The sequence below is a fragment of the Protopterus annectens genome, chromosome 16.part0 (genome assembly GCF_019279795.1).
Source record: "Protopterus annectens isolate FY-2018-M chromosome 16.part0, PAN1.0, whole genome shotgun sequence".
In the NCBI taxonomy this organism is placed as follows: Eukaryota; Metazoa; Chordata; order Ceratodontiformes; family Protopteridae; genus Protopterus; species Protopterus annectens.
In genome coordinates this window covers 328,987,486-329,008,903 of record NC_056750.1, presented here as the reverse complement: position 1 = coordinate 329,008,903, position 21,418 = coordinate 328,987,486, and the positions used below count along the sequence as shown (strand labels likewise).

Genomic DNA, 21,418 nt, shown 5'->3' with positions numbered 1-21,418 from the left:
GATCACTCCCTGTGATGTCGTGTGGTGTAAGTTGCAGCTCTAAGATTATTAGAAAATACTGTACTTAAGAACAAATGAAAAACAAAAACATCTGCTTTCTGCACCAGAAACAGTATTATGTGACAGTGAATATGGTAAGCAGATAATTGCCAACTCCATGACTCTACAATGTCCCTATTAAAGTTTAATCTGCTCCTTAAAGAAGACAAATATTCATTAGATGTTTCCTAAAGGATTTGCCCTCTAATATGCATCACTATTTTGGAACATAATGCACACCCATCCTTAAATATACATTTGATATTTTTTAACTGTACATTATGCAAACTACAAATTGAAAAAAAATATTAAAAATGGAACTGTGTCTAAATTTAAGGTGCACCACCAGTGACCTTTACAATGTGGTACTTGAGCGATATTGCTGGTATCTTTAAAGTGAATTGGTCCTACCTCTTGTGAGATTTCAAGATGCTTTCTTGCAAAGTGGAGTGCTTTATCATTGTTGCCTAGGGAAGCATAGGCATTTCCCAGGCTCCAGCATGCTCTTCCCTCTCCAATTCTAGGAAAAAGGACAGGACAAAATACTTAACCAACACGCAGAATACATAATGAAATAGCAATTTGACATTATTTTTTCTACAACTGGCAGCATGAAGAAGACTCATCAAGTTTTAAATATGAAACCTTTTAGTATGTATTCATAAAACATGATACATTGTTTATCAAGCAATCAAGCAGCCATGCAAGAAATATTAACAAACATTTTAGTAATACCTTTTTAACGACGTCTGTAAATTATAACATTATAAAATGAAAGAAAATGCAAACTCTTACCACAAATAAAGAATAAAAATAAAGAGAGACAGAGTTAACTGTAAGAATAAATCATTTTTAATACAGAAGACTGATAGATGGACTGAGTGTTTTCATCCTTAGATGTCTTCAGACTCTGTAAAACAATTTATCCCCCAAGTTAAATACTAGTCACACACCGTGACTTCACAGATGAGAAAAAAACTGTCCTATTGTTTATGAACACATAAATCAATGAATTTATCTATCTATCTATCTATCTATCTATCTATCTATCTATCTATCTATCTGTGTGTGTGTGTGTGTGTGTGTGTGTGTGTGTGTGTGTATAAACACAACACAAAAAATTGAAATAAAAAAATGTGGCCAAATGGAAAAAAAAGGATGACAAAAGTAATTCAATACTTCAGTACCTTTTGCTTGAAAATATTTCTTAAATTAATACGGCCATTAAGACCTGGAGGAGGCTGAGGTAATAGGCTTCCAGATAAAACTTATATTCTCTGCAGCAATCTAATTAATTTTCATTGCCTCCCCTCCTCAAATCAGAAGTCGCAATATTATTAAACAATAGAAAGAACATCTTTTAAAATTAACACAAGTCTGTGAATGTCTATAAAATGCATTAGCCTTATTTTTCTTTATATTAGTGTAGATGTGTTCATTAATTCAAATAATTAGCTTTCTGGTAGTCCTATCAATATAAAAAACTGAACACATACTACAGCCTGCTGTGTAAACAATATTTTCGGAATTGCAGTTAAAATAACAAGTGGTTGTGCTATTTTCTGTGCTGCCACAGGAAAAAAAGAGGGAGTGTTGGAAATTTATCTACAATAATTGCAATTGTTGCAGGCATACATACCATAGATTCTGGGCAGAGGTTTGTTAATTTACCACTATATATATATATATATATATATATATATATATATATATATATATATATATGTATTATAGATAGATCTATATATATATATATATATATATATGTATTATAGATAGATCTATTATCAGTGATCAATCAGGCATAATCTGGGGCATAAACTTGGGCCATGCAAAATAAATCCACAGGGTTTTGCAGGGGGCAAGTCTCCATGCATCCCTACCACCTTTTAATTATATATACTAAGACTGAGATCAACATTTGAGTGTTTCACTTATTATAAGAGCTAGTGTGTGCGTGTGCAAGTGTGCGTGTGTGTGTGTGTGTGTGTGTCTCCCTGTCATTTTATTGAAACATCATTTAATTGACACTCAAATAGTCAAACTCATTTAACTGAAAACTCACTAACTACATCAAATGACATAGACGTGTGTGTGTGTTTGTGTGTGCGTGTGTGTGTGTTTGTGTGTGCGTGTGTGTGTGTATGTGTGCGCGTGCGCGCGTGTGTGTGTGTGTGTGTACATTTGCAGTATCATCTGCTGTTTTAAAGCAACATGAGAAGCATTATTTCTTTTCTGTTTTATAGGGACAAGTAGCAAAGAACATTTCATTTTTAAGTTGTCTAGTCAGTAGATTATTCTCAAACATTACCAAAGATTACTATACCAAAAGAGGAATACATCATACAATACAGAACAGAAATTCTACAGAAAGAAAGAGCTACAATTTAAAATCATCTCCTGTAGTTGATAAATGTTATGGAGCTGGGAAAGAAAACAGCTGCATTCTGTTTCTATACTCTAAACTTTAAGTCTTCCTTTACTGGATAAAGCATAGCGAATGGGGAGACACAGTTAGGTAACAGTTCAGGTTGTCTTCTAATATACTATGCCCATTTCTTACAGAAATAAACATTTAGCATATTTTAAAGTACTGCCCTGCATTTATTAACAGTGAAATGTAAAATGGATCATTTATACAAATGTGTTTGTAGCTTTGCTTTCTGACTATGCAAGTATTCTTTCCAGCATTGGGTGTTGTCAACAAAATCCAGGTTTGAAAAGGAAAAAAAAAATGAATGAAGCAGAAGAATAAAAGAGACTTTCCAGAATGACTTGCAGCCTATCTGTCCCTGGAGGAGTGGTTTCAGCCCAGAAATTAGTAGTTTATTGGCCATTTTGGGCTAATTTCTATCTCTTTCATTTCCTTGCTATAAAACCCTCATTTGCATGGGTTTGCGTGCAGGGCAGCGTCGGTTAGCTAGGGTACGAGACAAACTTTCAACTTAAGCACTCAAACCATTCACTTCTCATCCCAGCACTTTGTCAAAACTCATAGCAAGCACTAATAAACCTTAGCACTAGACCCCCCCCCCATACTGTAGAGAAGGACAAGGCTCTCTATTCGATCTTACCAGCCAATCAGTAAAACAGTTCACTGTACCTATCCAGGCATGTCCAAAGGGCAGTTTCAGGTGTACTCTCTGGTCCAACTGGTGAATCTGGGCATTTTGAGGCAATGTTACAATTGCCTCATGTACACAGACAACCCTCTCCTCCTTCCACCAAACACTAATACATGTGAGAGATGCAATTATACAGCCAAACTGGAGGCTAAGCTCTCTCAACCCAAGACTTGACTGGGCAGTCAAGAGGAGAAGGGAATTACTTGCATCACACCACCAGTCTCACATAGACCTATGAAACCAGCACCGGCAAAAAACACACATAAATACATGAAAACATACTCTGAGGCTCTAAATAAAAATCTGCAAAAGCAACAGAGATCTCCAAAGCAGACATCCAAGCAACCTCCACCCCCCCCCAACACAAACCATGAAACACATACTTCACAAAACCAGTGTGCCACATAATCACAGCCCTTAAGGCAAAATAACATACCCAACACACTAGTAATAGGTGACTCTATAGTCAGGCACACTGACATCCCACTCACTAGGCTGAACAAGGAGAAGGTTGCTGTTAGCTGCCCGACAGGTGCCAGGATCTGCCACATAACACAAGCACTCAGGTCACTCCAGAACAAGTACAAATATGACTCTGTCATTGTCCATGTTGGTGTGAATGACCTGAGCTGTACCTCCTGGACTACATGAAAAGAGACATGGAGGAGCTCTCTGATCATGTAGCCCAGGCCGGTATGACCCTGACCCTGAGTAGCATCCTGCCCTCACCAAGAATTATACCATGGTATACAGAAAAAAATATCAATTTCAACAATTGGTTAAGCTTCTGGTGTCATTCAAAGGGGATCCAGTGTCTGTCAGCCTGGGATGACATGCTCGACAAGCCATGCTGCTTTACTAGAGACAGCTTGCGCCTGCCACCCTTAGGCTTTCGAATACTGGCCAAGACTCTTGCCACCCCCATAGTGCCTTTTTGAGGCAAGGCTCAAAAGACAAACCCACCACTGTAAATAGCACAAGTAACAAAAAAACTGAGGGTAATGCTACTCAATGTCAGAAGTCTAAACCTCAAAATGCATGCACTCGAGGCACTCCTCAGTATGGAGAAAATCAATATATGTGCAGTAACAGAAACCTGGTTTAAGGCTTCAGAGAGCACCCCAGCATTACCAGGCTACAACTCATACCATACATTTCGGCCACAAAACCCAGACTGAAATACAAAAGGCGGGGGAGTATCCATATTCATCAAGGATACCCACACCTCCAGGTTAGTGGCACAGCACGATGCTTCAGAGATCATCACGTGCAACTAACAATGGCCAAAACTGCTATTCAAATTATAGCTTGCTACAGATCACTCACCATGTCCCAGGGCCCCACTCTGCATTCCTGGAAACACTGGGAAACACAAAGGTCCTACCAAACACCCTGATATTGGGTGATTTTAATTACCCAAACATTAACTGGGAGAACTACTCAAGTACAAACTTCCTTGCCCAACATTTCCAAGAATTTATAAACTCAAACGCCCTGGATCAACTGGTCAACACACCCACCAGAGGTGACAACAACATATTGGACCTGATCATCACCAACATGGGCGACCAGTTTTCCACACCGGAGATCAACCCCTCACTGGTTAGATCTGACCATAAACTAATCACTCTAGATATCCACATTCCGCCACCACCCCCGGTCAAAGAAACTACCATGAAAAACTTTTCAAAAGCAAACTTCACATTACTTAAGACCGGGGTGGGAAGTTTCAAAGCCCCCATTCTAAAGGATAAGGCTGTCCAAGCTGCAAAATCCTTTACTAATGCACTCTACGGGCACCTACAAGAATGCATGGATCATGCTATCCCAAACAAAACCAAGACTCACTCCTCCAAGAAATGGAAACCAGTCTGGTGGACCCCTGCCGTAAACAAGCTATACAATAGAAGGAGGAAACTAGTACAGAAAAGAGTAAAATCCCAAGAAGGGAAGACATCCCTGATCAGTATCAGCAAGAAACTACGTTCCCTCATAAAATCATCCAAGGCTAGCTTCAAAAGAAAAATTGCCATGGACTCCAAAGATAACCACAAGGCATTCTTTAGCTATGTCAAGAATCTAAGTGGCAATTCTCAGATCTGCTGCAATTCTCAGATCTGGTGCAGAATGGCATAAAATACACTGAACTGAACGATATAGCCAACATCCTGGCAGACAGGTTCAGTGCAAACTTTACTCCCCCTCACCCCCAAAAGGGCAAATAACTATACCAGAAGAATGTAGTGCCCCTGAAATCACAGACACTCAGGTTAAAACAGCCCTCTCCAAAGCCAGAAATGCAGCATCAATGGGACCGGATGGTGTCCCAGGCTGCATGCTACATGAGCTCAAAGATGAACTAATCCCTCACCTAAACACATTGTTTAAACTCAGCCTCTCCACAGGCTACGTGCCCACATAGTGGCGCACAGCAATGGTTATTCCGCTCCACAAAGGTGGAGCCATGACTGACCCCGGGAACTATCGCCCTATAAGCTTGACTAGCTTGGTCTGCAAAGCTATGGAGTGCATCATCATGGATCTCATTAACAGAGACATTGGAATCCTCCAAACACTGGACCCTACCCAGTTCGTCTTTGTTAAGGGCAGATCATGCCTCCTAAACCTAGTGGACTTCTTTGAGACAGTTACCAAGGCTATAGAGGAAGGAAAGGTGGTCCACACAGCCTACCTAGACCTCGCAAAGGCCTTCAACACCATTCCCCACTCAGATATTATAGACAAGCTCACCAGCCTGAACATAAATCCCTACGGCATGAGATGGGTTGCCAACTGGCTCATGGACAGAACCCACATGGTAAGAGTTGCAGGAGCTAGGTCTGACTCTAAACTGGTTACAAGTGGTATTCCCAAGGGCTCAGTCCTAGGACCCCTCCTGTTCGGCATAGACTTCTTAGAGGTACAGGCAAGCACAGGAGGACTATGGCTGACTAAGTTCACAGACAACTGCAAACCAGGGGCTATAATTGACTCTTCAGCTGACATAGACATCCTCCAAAAGGGTCTCACTGAGACAGATACCTGGTGTCAAAACCATGGCCTCAAGCTAAATTCCAAAAAGTGCATAGTCATCCCCTTTGGAAAAAAACAAAGTACCCACAAACTACCACATAGGTGGTAGCCCCCTTAATACGGAAGACGTAATAAGGGATCTGGGGATATAAGTGGATAGTAACCTCTCCTTTGATAATCACATTGCCAAAGTGGTTAGAAAATCCTTCTATGTGGCCCACCTAATCACAAAAGGGTTTGCATCCAGATAAAAAAAGGTCATTGGGCCCCTCTATGCATCACTCATCAGACCCATCATAGAGTACAATGCCCCATTTGGGATGTACCTTACAAGACACCTGCAACAACTGGAAAGACCACAGAAGAACCTCACTAAGAGGATCACTGGCCTCAAGCAGATGCCCTATGCAGCTCGACTGAAGAAACTCCAGCTGTACTCAGTTGCATACCACCCACTCAGAGGTTATCTCTGCCTGACATACAAGGCCATGTTCAACCTAGAATTGATGGACATGCTCCACCTAAAGAAAACCATACCCCCTCGAGCCACACGCTCCAAGGATCTAAACCTCACCACAACAATAAATAGGACATGCTGGAGGGATAGATTCCTGTCACAGAGACTTCCCATGCTTTGGAACAAGATTCCAATCTACATTAGGCAGAGCTCCTCACTAACACTCTTCAAGAGAAACCTTGATGAGTAAATGAGAAACAGAAAGTTTACCCCAGGGATCACTTCAATGGCTCTGCTGGACAGAGGGGCACAGGGAACTAATCTAAGGGGGCGGCGAAAGCCAACACATTCCAGCTAGGCTTATAAATGCCTTTGGGCAGGTAGCCTAGTACCTACCTATGAACCTAGTGTATGATTTCTGCTGAGTTAACTACACAGCTTCAGACTCTGACTATTGATATAATTCAAGGCACTGTAGCCATTTGGTAATCACTCTGGGAACAGCTAATAGCAAGACGCTGACGTAGAGCTGGAAGCCCACATATGGAATCTGAAGTAGTGCGTGTGTGTGTGTGTGTGTGCTTTGTTGACTGGGATATGAACACTGCATTTGGCACTTGGGGTATCTTTTATCAGAAGAAGTAATAACATAGAGGATTATAACTGGGTCACCAATCATAACCTGGTTATTATGTGACTGATACAAGGATGCACAACTGGGTCACCAATCATAACCTGGTTATTATGTGATTGATACAAGGATGCACAACTGGGTCACCAATCATAACCTGGTTATTATGGGATTGATACAAGGATGCCAAGTGAAGCTCAAGAGGTGAATCCTGGCATCTATGTCAAGAACTCACAATATTAGGTTATGATCAGTGATACAATCATAATTCTTTGTAGTACATGGTGCTTTATCTGCTCCATGTACTACTAGTTACAGGAATAAAAATTGCCATAAAACACTTGGAGGTTGTCCGAAAGGGAGTGTAATTCAGACCAGTATGTTTACACTTAACTTTTATGCCTCTCAACAGGTTTTCAAGAGAACATCCAGATAACTGCTTCATACTTTTAGTGTGTTCATCGTATAGTCTGTAGTTTTTGGACAAACCACTGAGGACTAAAGCCATTAAAAATTAAATTTATTTGCATTTCAGAGTTTGTATCCTTCAGAAAAATTATGCCAGCACATTGTTATTCTAGCAACTTTGTAAGGTTTTTAGAGGAAGTTAAGGACACGTTACTGGTACAGACAACAGGCAGAAACAAATCCTTTATTTCTGCCACTATCATTTCCACAGCAGTACTGGCAGATTTTACTGCTGAATGCTAGACCTGATATTAAAAACTTCAGCAAAGGGTATTTAACATTTGTTATGGTCGAGTCACACGCCAATTCTGGTTCTTAACTAGTTTTATCTTTCTTTGAATTTCGGAGTGTAATCAGTGTGCTCCATGCACTACATGTATGCTATCAAAAGTATGAATATTTTTGCATTTGTTTTTTGTAAACAGATCAAAATTTGTGAGTTCTACAAAAGGTTTGAGATGACCATCCTTTTTTGCTGGCACAAACAAATCTGAGTAGAACCCTTTTCCATATTCTTTGATAGTTAATGTCTAAAAATGTTTATATGTCCATTAAGTATTGGATTAACAGATGTATCAAACAGATTTGATCAGTGAGTACTTATAATAGGATCTGCAACTGAATTTGCAACATACTTTATTGTGCACCATTTATACACTGTGTTTCATACCCACATGTTCCTAGTCATTTTGAACCAGCTGATTGCAAAAAGGGAAAATATGCTTCTCAGATGAAGGGGAGGGGTAGGAATACACAATTTAAGTGGCCTCACATGACTAAAAGTTCTGCCATCTACTGTCTCCTAAAGATTCCCGAGGAGTGACTTCTGTTTAGCCCTTTGATCACTAAAGTTTGGATTATGGGGGCACCAGTCAGGGAACTGCTGGGAGCACCAGATGAGCTATTTACATCTCTGGGAATTGCTACCTCAGTCTTTGTTACAGAGATTTATGCAATAAAGGATGGAGTCATGTGAAAAAAGTTACTTGCATTACATTCCGCTGTGCTATGTCAGCTAAGAGGTGACACTTTACCAGTATTCACTCTAATATGGGCAGATTATTAACCTGCAACTAAAATGAGCTCCCTTTAAATTTTGCATACTGCATTTTTGGGAAAATTATCATGGCTTGCAGGACACTGCCAACCTGGTTTTCTTCCTACATTAATGTTCAAGAAGCAAAGTCTCAACTTAAGCTATTTTATGTTCTCCTTAGATTGTTCAAACAATCATCAACCCTTTGGCTAAGGGACTAACTTTGGTCTTAAGAAGCCATACTGAAAGACAGGCAGGCATTACAAATGAAAGATAAAACTTGCATAAAAATGGAGAGGACAATTAAAAGCAATGGGAGGCTAAATGCATCACTTGTAACTCCAACAGTGGAATCTAACTACACAGCTATGTGGTTAAGATTTGAACGCTGTCAAGAAAACAATATACATACATAATCATAAAATCATAGAAAATAAAACAAAGACTGGGCTAGGAAACCATTAACATCTTGTCAGTACCCACCCTAGGCCTTATCTCCCTTTTCAATGAGGGACACATTATTCATACTAGGGGTAAATTTACTAATATTCATCCAATTATCTAGCTCCCTTTTGAAGGAAGATGGTGAATTGCACTGCTTAATTTTTAGAGGAAGTTTTGTTTCAGAGAAAGGGTGGGTCCTGCATGAAAAGTCTATCGTTCCACTTTCTTTTGTTTATTTGTATGTCTTTGGTCCTAGTATTTGTAAAACAGTGGGATTTGTAAAAATATAACACTTCTTGTACTACCGGATCCTTTATGGCCCAATATGCAAAGCACATATCACACCTAAGGAGTTTACAGGATGCTGAATACAGATACAGAACAACTAGTCCTTCCTGTAGACATATGAATACATATAGAGGGAGCCACTACTGATCCCGGGAACTATTGCCCTATTAGCCTGACAAGCCTGGTCTGCAAGGCCATGGAACGTATCATCATGGAACTCATAAACAAAGACATTGGTAACCTCTAAACTCTGGACACCACCCAGTTCAGGTTTGTGAAAGGCGATTCAAGTCTCCTGAACCTGATCGACTTCTTTGAGGAAGTCACCAAAGCCATAGATGAGGGTAAGCTGGTTCACACAGCCTATCTTTACCTCGCCAATGCTTTCAACACCATCCCCCATTCTGGAATTATAGCTAAACTCACTAAACTAGGTATAAATCCCTACATCACAAGATGGGTTTCCAACTGGCTCACTGACAGAACCCACATTGTAAAACTTGCAGACTCCAAATCTGACTTCAAACCAGTGACAAGTGGAGTACCACAGGGTTCAGTCCTGGGACCTCTCCTGTTTGGTATCTACTTCTCTGAAGTACAGGCTAATACAGAAGGCCTTTGGCTAATGAAGTTCGCAGATGACTGCAAACTAGGAGCCATAGTCGAGTCCCCAAATGATGTAGATATCCTACAATAGGGCCTCACTGAGACAGATGCCTGGTGTCAGAGCCATGGCCTCAAGCTCAATGCCAAAAAGTGCACTGTCATCCCCTTTGGTAAAAACTCTATACCCATGAACTACCACATAGGGGGCAGTTTACTTAATGCCCAATGTGTGATAAGAGACCTTGGGACCCAGGTGGACAGTAGTCTCTCCTTTGATAATTACATCGCCACAGTAGTCAGGAAATCCTTCTACGTGGCACACCTCATCACAAAAGGGTTCTCATCCAGGAAAAAAGAGGTCATTGTTCCCCTCTACTCGACACTCATTAGACCCATTATAGACTACAATGCCCCTTTTGGAATGTACCTCACAAGACATCTGCAGCAGCTGGAAAAGCCACAGAAGTACCTCACAAAGAGGATTACTGGCCTCAAACAGATGCCCTACACTGACCATCTCAAAAACTCCAGCTTTACTCCGTAGCATATCACCTACTCCGAGGTGATCTCTGCCTATCATATAAAGCTATGTCAAACTCATAGCTGTTGGACATGCTACACCTAAAGAAATCCCAATCCCTCCAAGCTACACGGTCTAGGGACCTAAACCTTGTCACCACAATAAACAGGACATGCTGGAGGGATAGATTCCTGTCCCAGAGAGTTCATATGCTCTGGAAAAAGCTACCCATCTATGTCAAGCAAAGTTCATCATTAGCACTCTTCAAGAAAAATCTTGGTGAGTGGATGGGAAATAGGAAATACACCCCATGGATCACTTCTGTGGCTCTGCTTGACAGAGGCACAAGAAAATAACTTTCTTGCATGGCGTCAGCCAGGGAACCTTGTTGGCTAGGCTTACTTAGGCCCTTGGGCCGATAGCCTAGTATCTAACTATGAACCTATAGTTTTCATACAGCACTTCAAACCCCTACTGTTTAGTTATTTAGATAAGCAACTTTAATCTTACGTATAGGAATAAAAAGTTATGAAGTTGCATTCTTTATGGATGCAGCACTACCTCTACATTCAGCTTTCTCCACTGTAATTTTTTTCATACCTTTGGAGAGGTCTTCTTAAATTTTAAATTTGTTGCCCATGCTAATTAAAATTTTACTGACACATTTTTAGTATTCATTATAAATGCAGAACTGCATTCACTTCTCAGCCTAGAGAATATCATGGTTTCACAACCGAATGCTGACACTGCATTCACAAGTACAGTCACTTCATGGTTGTGAAAATGATATCTATATTTATCTACATATACAGCTACAGGTATGTATATATCGAAAAATATATTAAGGTTCTGCAAAATTATATGCACACACACACACAAAAAAAAAATATATATATATATATATATATACACACACACACATATATATACATACACATACATAAACACACACAAGTTTTATATACACACACACATTACATACGTATATATATATATATATATATATATATATATATATATATATATATATATATTAAATGACTGATTTGTCTACTGCTCAGACAGTACAGACTAGTCATCATAAAGAAAGCTAAATGCTGAAAATTGCAAGCATAAAGACAAAATGCTACTTTACATGAATAATTTTACATTCCTATAAACAAACTTAAATTGAAAAGTAAAGATTCAGGCAGAAGAGGAATATAAAAGCAAAAGAAGTTATACCAACAGAAGAAATATTTGATCTTCAAAGGGCAATAAGTCTTGAAAAGCAAAGTTAGAATGTAGGGGTAACAGCAAATGTGCTGCTTATAAAGACTGAATAGTCAGATAAAATCAGCATGTCACTTCTCCAGCAAAATGACACATTGCAAAATTAATCTCCTTCCAAATGGTGCAGGGTTTGGCAATATATGACCATCAGAGACAGAGAAGGTACAATTTCTTGACTAAAAATTTTTTTTTCTTGGATTTGTTATGGAGAGAATTACATAGATGCCACATTTTTAGGGTGGGCAGACTTCCAAAAGCAACTGTGTTGGGTGTGATACCTATTGTAAACTAGAGATGATTTGTATGCATATGGATCCCTGACTATAAAGAAGTTTACTTATTACATCAAAAATGAGGTGAAACAGTAGCAACATGCAGCACTGACCAAATGTTTAGGTAGTTGGTCAATTGGTCTTGCAAAGGAAAATGACTCATTTACCAGCATTGATTTTATTTATTTATCCTTTGTTGACTGGGTTACCCCCACTAGGTTACTGGCCTCTTTTTGGGGAGATCCAAGGTAGTATTTATACTACTAGGGGAATTTGTCCAAAGCATTGAGGAATTTCCCCGACTCTTTTTGATAGGTGCTATGTGATCTTTTACTTTCAGCTGAGATACCACCAACTCAAGCAAATGGGGTCCTGGTTTGACATCTCTTCTGAAGGTAACACAGTCATGAATGCAGCACACCCCTTACGCTGCACTGCAACAAAAGGATGCATTGCCATGAGCTGTCTACGAGCAGCTTTGGGATTTGTTTAGACAAAGTGAACTGGAATGTGGTCATTGAAAGAGTTAATTACAATTGCTACACCATAAACAATTATAGTAGTATGGGCACTAAACCAGTCCAGGACACTCTGTGCTTTTGCTTTACAGTCATTTTTGGTAGTAATTGATATGGTTAAGCTATGGCTTATAGATAAAGGAGCTGTATTTTAGAATAGTTGATGACTATGTTTAAATGTAATTAAAGCCACCAAAAAACAAAAGGCCTACAACAAAGTTCTGATTAGCGGCATACAGGAATGTAGTCATGACTCTGACCCAGATGACCTGTGCTACATTAGTGGAATGGGTGCTTGAGAGACTGAGCAGGGGAAGACAGAAGTCATATTGCTCCGAAATGACATGCATGGGTAGATCATCGCACTCTGAGGTTTGACTTTTTAAATGACTTTCTGGAATCATTGTTACTGGGGAGGGGGGGTTGTGATTAGTATGATGTGTTACTTACCATGTATGAAGTGTTGTTGACAGCACTGCATTATTTTCATAGGTTCATAGGTAGGTACTAGGCTATTGGCCCTAGGGCCTATATAAGCCTTGCCAAAAAGTACCCTGGCTTTTGCCACCCAAGAAAATTATTTTCCTGTGCCCCTGTCGGGCAGAGCCACAGAAGTGATCCCCAGGTGAATTTCCTATCTCCCATCCAGTCATCAAGATTTTTCTTGAATAGTACTAATGAGGAGCTTTGTTTGATATAGATAGGTAGTTTGTTCCAGAGTATGGGAAGTCTCTGGGACAGGAATCTATCCCTTCAGCATGTTCTTTTATTGTGGTGACAAAGTTTAGGTCTCTAGAGCATGTAGTTTGGAGGGAATGGGATTTCTTTAAGTGGAGCATGTCCAACAGCTCTGGGTTTGACATAGCTTTGTATGTTAGACAGAGATCACCTCTGAGTAGGCGATATGTGACAGAGTAAAGCTGGAGTTTTTTGAGACTGTCTGTGTAGGGCATCTGTCTGAGGCTGGTGATCCTCTTTGTGAGGTATTTCTGTGGCCTTTCCAGTTGTTATAGATGTCTTGTGAGGTATATACCAAAAAGGGCATTGTACTCTATCTATAATGGGTCTAATGAGTGATGAGTAGAGGGTAACAATGACCTCATTTTTCCTGTATGAGAAACCTTTTGTTATGAGGTGTGCCACATAGGAGGATTTCCTGACTACTGAGGCAATGTGATTATCAAAGGAGAGACTACTGTCCACCTGTGTCCCAAGGTCTCTTATCACACTTTCAGTGTTAAGTAGACTACCACCTATGTGGTAGTTCATGGGTACGGAGTTTTTAACAAAAGGGATGACAATGGACTTTATGGCATTGAGCTTGCGGCCATGGCTTTGACACCAGGCATCTGTCTCAGTGAGGCCCTTTTGTAGGATGTCCACATCATTAGAAGTTTTGATTATGGCTCCTAGTTTGCAGCCATCTGCGAACTTCATTAGCCAAAGACCTTCTGTGTTAGCCTGTACTTCAGAGAAGTAGATACTAAACAGGAGAGGACCCAGGAATGAACCCTGTGGTACTCCACTTGTCACTGGTCTGAAGTTGGATTTGGAGTCTGCTACTTTCACCGTGTGGGTTCTGTCAGTGAGCCAGTTGGCAACCCATCTTGTGACATAGGGATTTATACCTAGTTTAGTGAGTTTATCTATAATTCCAGAATGAGAGTTGGTGTCAAAAGCCTTGGCAAGATCTACATACTCTGTATGAACCACCTTACCCCTCATCTACGGCTTTGGTGACCACTTCAAAGAAGTCTATCAGGTTTTGGAGACATGAGCTGCCTTTTACAAACCCGAACTGTGTGGGGTCCAGAGTTTGGAGATTACCAATGTCATTGTTTATAAGTCCCATGATGATACATTCCATAGACTTGCAGACCAGGCTAATGGGCCGGTAGTTCCCGGGGTCCGTGGTGGCTCCCCCTTTATGGAGTGGGATAACCGTCGCTGTGTGCCATTCAGTGGTCACAAAGCTTGAGGTGAGGCTATGATTGGACATGGTACTTAGGTGGGGTGATATTTCATTCTGTAGTTCGTTTAGAATGCAGCCTGGGTTGTTGTCACGTCCCATGGATGCTGTGTTCTTGGCTTTGGAGAATGTTTTTTTTTATCTGTGCAGCCGTGATTATAGGAACTTTGCATTCTTCTTGGTATAAAGATGGGCCCTTTAGGGGATGAGAGGGGGGTAAAGTTAACACTGAACCTGTCTGCCAGGATGTTGGTAATATCAGTTGGTTCTGTATATTTAGTGCCATTGTGCTGTAACTCAGAGCAGATCTGAGTGTCGCCATTGAGATTCTTGACATAGTTATAGAATGCTTTGTGGTTGTCTTTAGAATCAGTGGTGATTTTGTTTTTGCAACTAGCTTTGGAGGATTTTATGAGGGATCTCAGCTTCTTACTGAGGCTAAACAGGGAGTTCCTCCAATCATGGGATTTTACTCTTTTTTGCAACAGTTTCTTTCTTCTGTTGTAGATCCAAACCAGTTACAAGTGGCATCCCACAGGGCTCAGTTCTGGGACCTCTCTTGTTCGGTATATACTTCTCTGAGGTTCAGGCTAACATGGGGGGATTATGGCTGACAAAGTTCACAGATGACTGCAAACTGGGGGCCATAATCGAATCTCCAGCTGACACAAGCATCCTTCAAAAGGTTCTCACAAAGACGAATGCTTGGTGCCAGAGCTACGGCCTCAAGCTAAATGCTAAAAAGTGCATAGTCATGCCCTTTGGGAAAAACAAGATGCCCACAAATTACCACATAGGCGGTAATCCATTAAGTATGGAAGAAGTAATTAGAGATTTGGGGACCAATGTAGATAGTAATCTCTCCTTTGATAATCACATTGCCAAAGTGGTTAGAAAGACCTTCTATATAGCCCACCTTATCATGAAAGGGTTCGCATCTAGATCAAGAGAGGTCATTGTGCCCCTCTACTCATCACTCATCAGGCCCATAATTGAATATAATGCCCCTTTTGGGATGTACCTTACCCGACATCTGCAGCAACTGGAGAGACCCCAAAAGTACCTCACCAAGAGGATCATGGGCTACAAACAGATGTCCTATGCAGCTCGACTAAAGAAACTCCAGCTCTACTCAGTTGCTTACCGCCTACTCAGAGGCGATCTATGCCTGACGTACAAAGCCATGTCAAACCCAGAATTAATGGACATGCTCCACCTCAAAAAATCCAAGTCCCTTAGAGCTACACACTCCAGGAACCTAAACCTCAGCACAAAAATAAATAGAACATGCTGGAGGGACAGATTCATTTCCCAGAGGCTCCCCTCACTCTGGAATAGAATCCCAATTCATGTTAGACATAGCCCATCGCTGACCCTCTTCAAGCGAAATCTGGATGCGTGGATGGGAAATCGCAAATTCACCCCTGGGATCTCTTCTGTGTCCCTGCTAGACAGAGGCACAGTAAACTAATCTTAAAAGGGTACCTTCTGTGACCTACTTTACAGAGGCACAGTAGACTAATCTAATATGGAGGCGGAAGCCAAATACACACTGGCTGGGCTTATAAATGCCCTAGGGCAGATAGCCTAGTATCTACCTATGAACCTAGAGTTTGTTTATGGCAGATCGGCTTCCTTTTTTAGGAGTATAGCATCTTGGTTCTGTTAGGGATTGCACGATCCATGCAGTCGTGTAAGTGCTTATAAAGTACATTTGTATAGGATTCAGCAGTCATACCTCTATTGTCCGTCAGCATGGGTGTCGTAAAGTTTGACACTTCTGTCTTAAGAAGCATGAAGTTAGATTTGGAGAAATGTTTTACGGTGGTTTCCCTAATGGGGGGGTGGGTCGGGATGTGGATGTCTAGGGTGATTAGCTTGTGGCCAGATCTAACCAACGAGGAATGGACCTCTGGTGTGGAACACTGGTTGCCCATCTTTGTGATTACCAGGTTTAGGATATTGCTGCCTCTGGTGGGGGTGTGAATAAGTTGATCCAAGGCATTGGAATTTATGAATTCCAGAAAATATTAAGCACAAGAGTTGGTACATGAGTAGTTTTCCCAGTTAATGGTAGGGTAGTTGAAATCGCACATTATTAGGGTGTTAGGTTGTACCCTAATATTTTCCAGTGTATCAAGAGATGAGGAGTGGGAATCCTGGGGCATGGTGGGGGATCTGTAGCAAGCTACAATTTGGATTGCGGTCTTGCCCAGAGTTAGTTGCACTTGGGTAATCTTGGATGCATTATGCTGAGCAACTGGCCTGGAGGTGTGGATATCCTTAATGAATATGAACACACCTCCACCTTTGGTGTTCTGGTCCAGGTTAGGTGGCCGACAGGTGTGGCATGAATTATAGCCTGGTAATGCAGGGGTGCTCTCTGGTGCCTTGAACCAGGTCTCTGTCACTGCACAGATGTCAGTGTTCTCCATTTTAAGGAGTGGCTCGAGTGAGTGCATTTTAAGGTTTAGACTTCTAGCACTGAGTAGCATTACCCTCAGATTTTGCCTGCTTCTACCTGTTACAATGGTGAATTTGTCATTTGAACCTTGCCTAAAAAAGGCACTGTAGGGGTGGCAAGAGCCTTAGCCAGTATCCAGAATCTCAAGGGTGACAGGTGCAGGCCATCTCTGGCAAAGTATCGTGGTTTGTCGATCATGTCATCCCAGGCAGACAGATACTGGATCCCCTTAGAATGACACCAGAAGCTTAGCCAATTGTTGAATTTAATAATTTTGCCCTTGTACTGTGGTATAATTCTGGGTGATGTCAGGATGCCACTCAGGGCTAGGGTCATACCTGCCTGGGCTACAAGATTGGACAGCTCCTCCATGTCTCTTTTCATGTAGTCCAGGGAGGTACGTCTCAGGTCATTCACACCAGCATGGACAATGACAGAGTCATATTTGCACTTGTTCTGGAGTGCCCTGAGTGCGTGCATTATGTGGCGGATCCTGGCACCTGACAGGCAGCTGACAGTAACTTTCTCCTTGTTTAGCCTGGTGAGTGGAACATCAGTGTGCCTGACTATAGAGTCACCTATGACTAGAGTGTTGGGTACGTTGTTATGCCTTATGGGTTGTGGTTGAGTGGTACACTGAGTTTGTGGGCTATGTGTCATTTGGATCGTGTTGGGGGGGTGTATGTTGCTTGCATTTCTGCTTTGGAGGTCCCTATTGCTTGGGCAGAATTTTTTTGAGAGCCTCCGTGGATGTTGGTGTGTTTTGGTGGTGTAGGTTTTAAGGGACTATGTGATGAGTGTGGTGAGGTGCAAGTGTTTAACTTCTCCTCTTGACTGCCTGGTCCAGTCTTGGGTGAAGAGAGCTTTGCTTCCAGTTTGGCTAAATAAGCACATCTTTCACAGGTTGTAGTGTTGGGTGGTAGGAGGAGAGGGTTGTCTGTGTACATGAGGCAATTGCTGCATTGCCCCAAGATGCCCAGATTCATCAGGTAGACAGGAGAAAATATCGGGGCTGACCCTTAGGCATGCCTGGATAGCTGCTTATTTATTAAGTACTAAAAACCGTTTTCCTCTAGACAAGTGAGGAAAGTTGAGTGCTGTAGTAATTTGTAGCTTATTTAGTGCTTACAACGAGTTCTGAACAAGTGCTGAATTCAAAGAAACAGATCCGAGTGCTGAAACTAAAAAACTGGCTAGTTCTAAGAAACAAAATTAAGCTAGAAGGCTTCCCTCCAACACAGAAAAGCTTGGGGGCTCAGAAGCTTACAAACAGTCCTGGATACTGCAAATCTGTATCTGGACTAGACTACTAACAGGAAAGGCAGGAAACAAGCTTAGATTTTTTTTTTTTCGTAAAGTGGAAAGGGGAAAGGAGGAGCAGAAACTAAGTGGGCTGGCCTTCTCAAATGTTCCCCCTGGATTAGGTAGAATGAAGTAATGACACTAGACTGGGAGGAGTGTCCCAGATCAAATTTACAGTAGGGGCGGGCAGCTGCAAAGCCACCAAGTATAAGAACATGATTTAGTTGTTATATAACTACATAAATAAATACATAAATAAATAAAATACATGCATGCAATTTATCAAACACTTTCAGAGACACATCACTGCTATGAACCACCTCGTCCATTCTTTGGGGAGTAAGGTGGTTTGACTCACTAAACTGATGACATCTAGAGGAATCTAATAAGCCTAGCATGATCATGTTGCACAGAGGTGTGCTACTAAGGCAGGAGGCTTAGCTTGGTGGGCAATGTGCATGTTTCTCCTAAACAGAAGCAACTGTGCAGTTTACAAGCTGCTGATACAGAGGGAGTTATGAATGTGCACACATTACTAGCAGACAGCATCACTCTCTAGCACCCTTCATCTTTGAGGGTAGTCAATGGGTCAAGTAGAATCTCCACTAAGGGAACAAATGGACCATAATGCTGCTGCCTTGCCTGGTATTCCTGGCTCCCATTCTAAACAATGAATAAATGAGTTAGTTGAATACAGAAAGGCTGGAGGAACAAGAGGAACTGGAGTATGTTCAGTAATTCCAGTTGTAACAAATAATATTTTTTTCAGTGACAGTGGAATGTCATTATGTTCTCACTGAAACAAATGATTCATTTTAGATATAGTTTCAGAAAAAGAAAATTACCCCAAGGGACTATCAGAAGAAACACTCTCCTTGAAATCAGAATCAGAAACCCCAGGAAAGAAAACAGAAATTGTCTCTTCAATATAATTTTCCTGCTTAATGTCGTGAACATCCTCAGACACTAAAGAATTCCTTTTTCTGTTACCGGTAACTCCAGAACTGAAAGGGACAAGAGCCTGAACTAAGCCCTGAGCTATGTCTAATAAACCACTCTTGTCTAAAATAAATAAGACTGGCAAAGATAAATGTCTAACTTTTTGCTTCTTTTTGACAGTAATTTTTGAAGAGGCAGACCTGTGTTTGACAGGTAAAACCTCTGTAAGGGTAGGATTCCCAGTCTGGTTAAGCTCCTTCCTCAGACACCCAGAAGACTGGCTCTGCCTTGCCCACTAAGAGCACTCCAGCAGCTGCAGATGACATGCCTAACTCCTGGTCTATGGTGGCTTTAGGGACTATAACAGAGGGAGCCAAGGAAAAAGAGCAACCTGAAATGGATGGCCACAGCAGTCACTCATCTGCAGAGCAGGTAATTTAGCAGCCTGTTGAAGGGGTAAAGGAAGTCTGAATTTTTTTTTTTTTTGTGACTTGAAGAAGGAAGAACAAAGGAACCGATAGGTTGTTCCATGATGAACTAGAAAAAGATACCTAAATAAATCCTGTTAAAGTCTAGCAGAAGTCAGTGAAACAAGTATGCATTAAAAAAGATGATTTTGTCCACAAAAAAATACAGTGAGAAGCATTTTAAACTCATTACCCAGTTCCCAAAAGTATAATAACACAAGATTTAGACAGGAAAAAATGTTTTAACTTTCTTTTAACAAGTTTTTTCATCAAACTTAAAAGTATTGGTCACAATCAAAAGATACTAAACGTCACGTGAAAGTCTATACAAACATGTTTTTCCTAGCTTAAATTAATTTCTTTAACAAAAAAGGTTGGTTTCCCATCATATAATAAGATGTGGAAGTTTTTGTTTTCCAAAAGGGAATTTTGCTGCTCAGAATGTACAAGTGCTAGCTGAATGTCAACCCTCAAAAGTCTGCAGGAGGAGTGTTCTTCAGCAGCAAGAATGCTCTGAAGGGCTTAAGGCCCAAACCACCCTTTCTCCAGCTCTCCTTGAGATGGCAATGGTGTTGATGTGAAGAAGGTACTCAAACTTTGGAAACTGGTCAACTCTTGTATTCTGTGTATGATATAACCCAAAGAGCTAAGCTACCACAGTGATCAAATGATAAACTTCAGTAGTTAAACAAATATGTAAAGTTAAATGAATATGTAAGAGAGTGGAGGGCCTAGCATAAGAACCCACATAGCCACATTCAGAATGATCATAGAAAACACGCATTATGCCTTGGAAAGTCAACTATTGGGCTGAAATTAGGCTTCAAATACTGCCAAGAACTCACATAAGTGCACACTTATGCTGTCCTCCTTACATAATCTGTCTTTCCTCAGAAAACATTAAGTACATAGCCTAGATTCAGATTCATGAACAAGTGATTTATGCCATGACTCACAGATGGATGAGATATGTGGCATGTAGACAGAATTCAAGAATTGAAGCTCACACTACTTAAGGCACAGGTAAAATGTTAGAATTTCCTTCTCGTGTGTCTTAAGATTTGTGTTACTCATGTATGTGAGTACGTTGTAAAAAACATTTAGGACATACAACACAAACAAGATCACACACCATTAAAGATCACACAGCATTAATTTTTTTACAGCTCATTTAGTTTATTTTCTAGAAATCAACATATATTGATTTAACATTAAATATTGTGTTTCTAATGTTTAGTCATTTAAATGTCTTTGCTAGGAAAGAAAAGATAAAATACTTCTGCAAAAGTGCACTGCATCTGGTAGCAAAAGAAGAAAGCACAGCATTTTAATGTGTCACAGTGGGAACTGTATGGCTGACTGTGATCTTTAATTATTTTCATCAGTGTAATCTTAGATTAGCTCTCCTGTCTTCCATTAAACTCTCTTTTAACTACACTGATGCCAAGTTCAAATAAGTGCAAAGCAGTTTTTTTTTCTACACGTAAGCAAGAAAATCTGTCCAGACGTATTGTGTTATATTAGTTGCTCTGCAAAGGACTGTAATTGACATTCATAAATCTTTAATG

General features: G+C 40.7%; 1 protein-coding gene across 2 annotated transcripts in view; it reads right to left on the bottom strand.

Annotated features, from left to right (window-relative positions):
* The window catches only part of GPSM1 (G protein signaling modulator 1), a 2,081,362-nt gene that overhangs the window by 962,070 nt on the left and 1,097,874 nt on the right, over window positions 1-21,418 (bottom strand). For both annotated transcript variants that reach the window (XM_044058046.1, XM_044058047.1), the window contains exon 8: window positions 451-559. In XM_044058046.1, coding sequence (XP_043913981.1) covers window positions 451-559 — 109 coding nt within the window. The remainder of the gene's footprint in view (window positions 1-450; window positions 560-21,418) is intronic.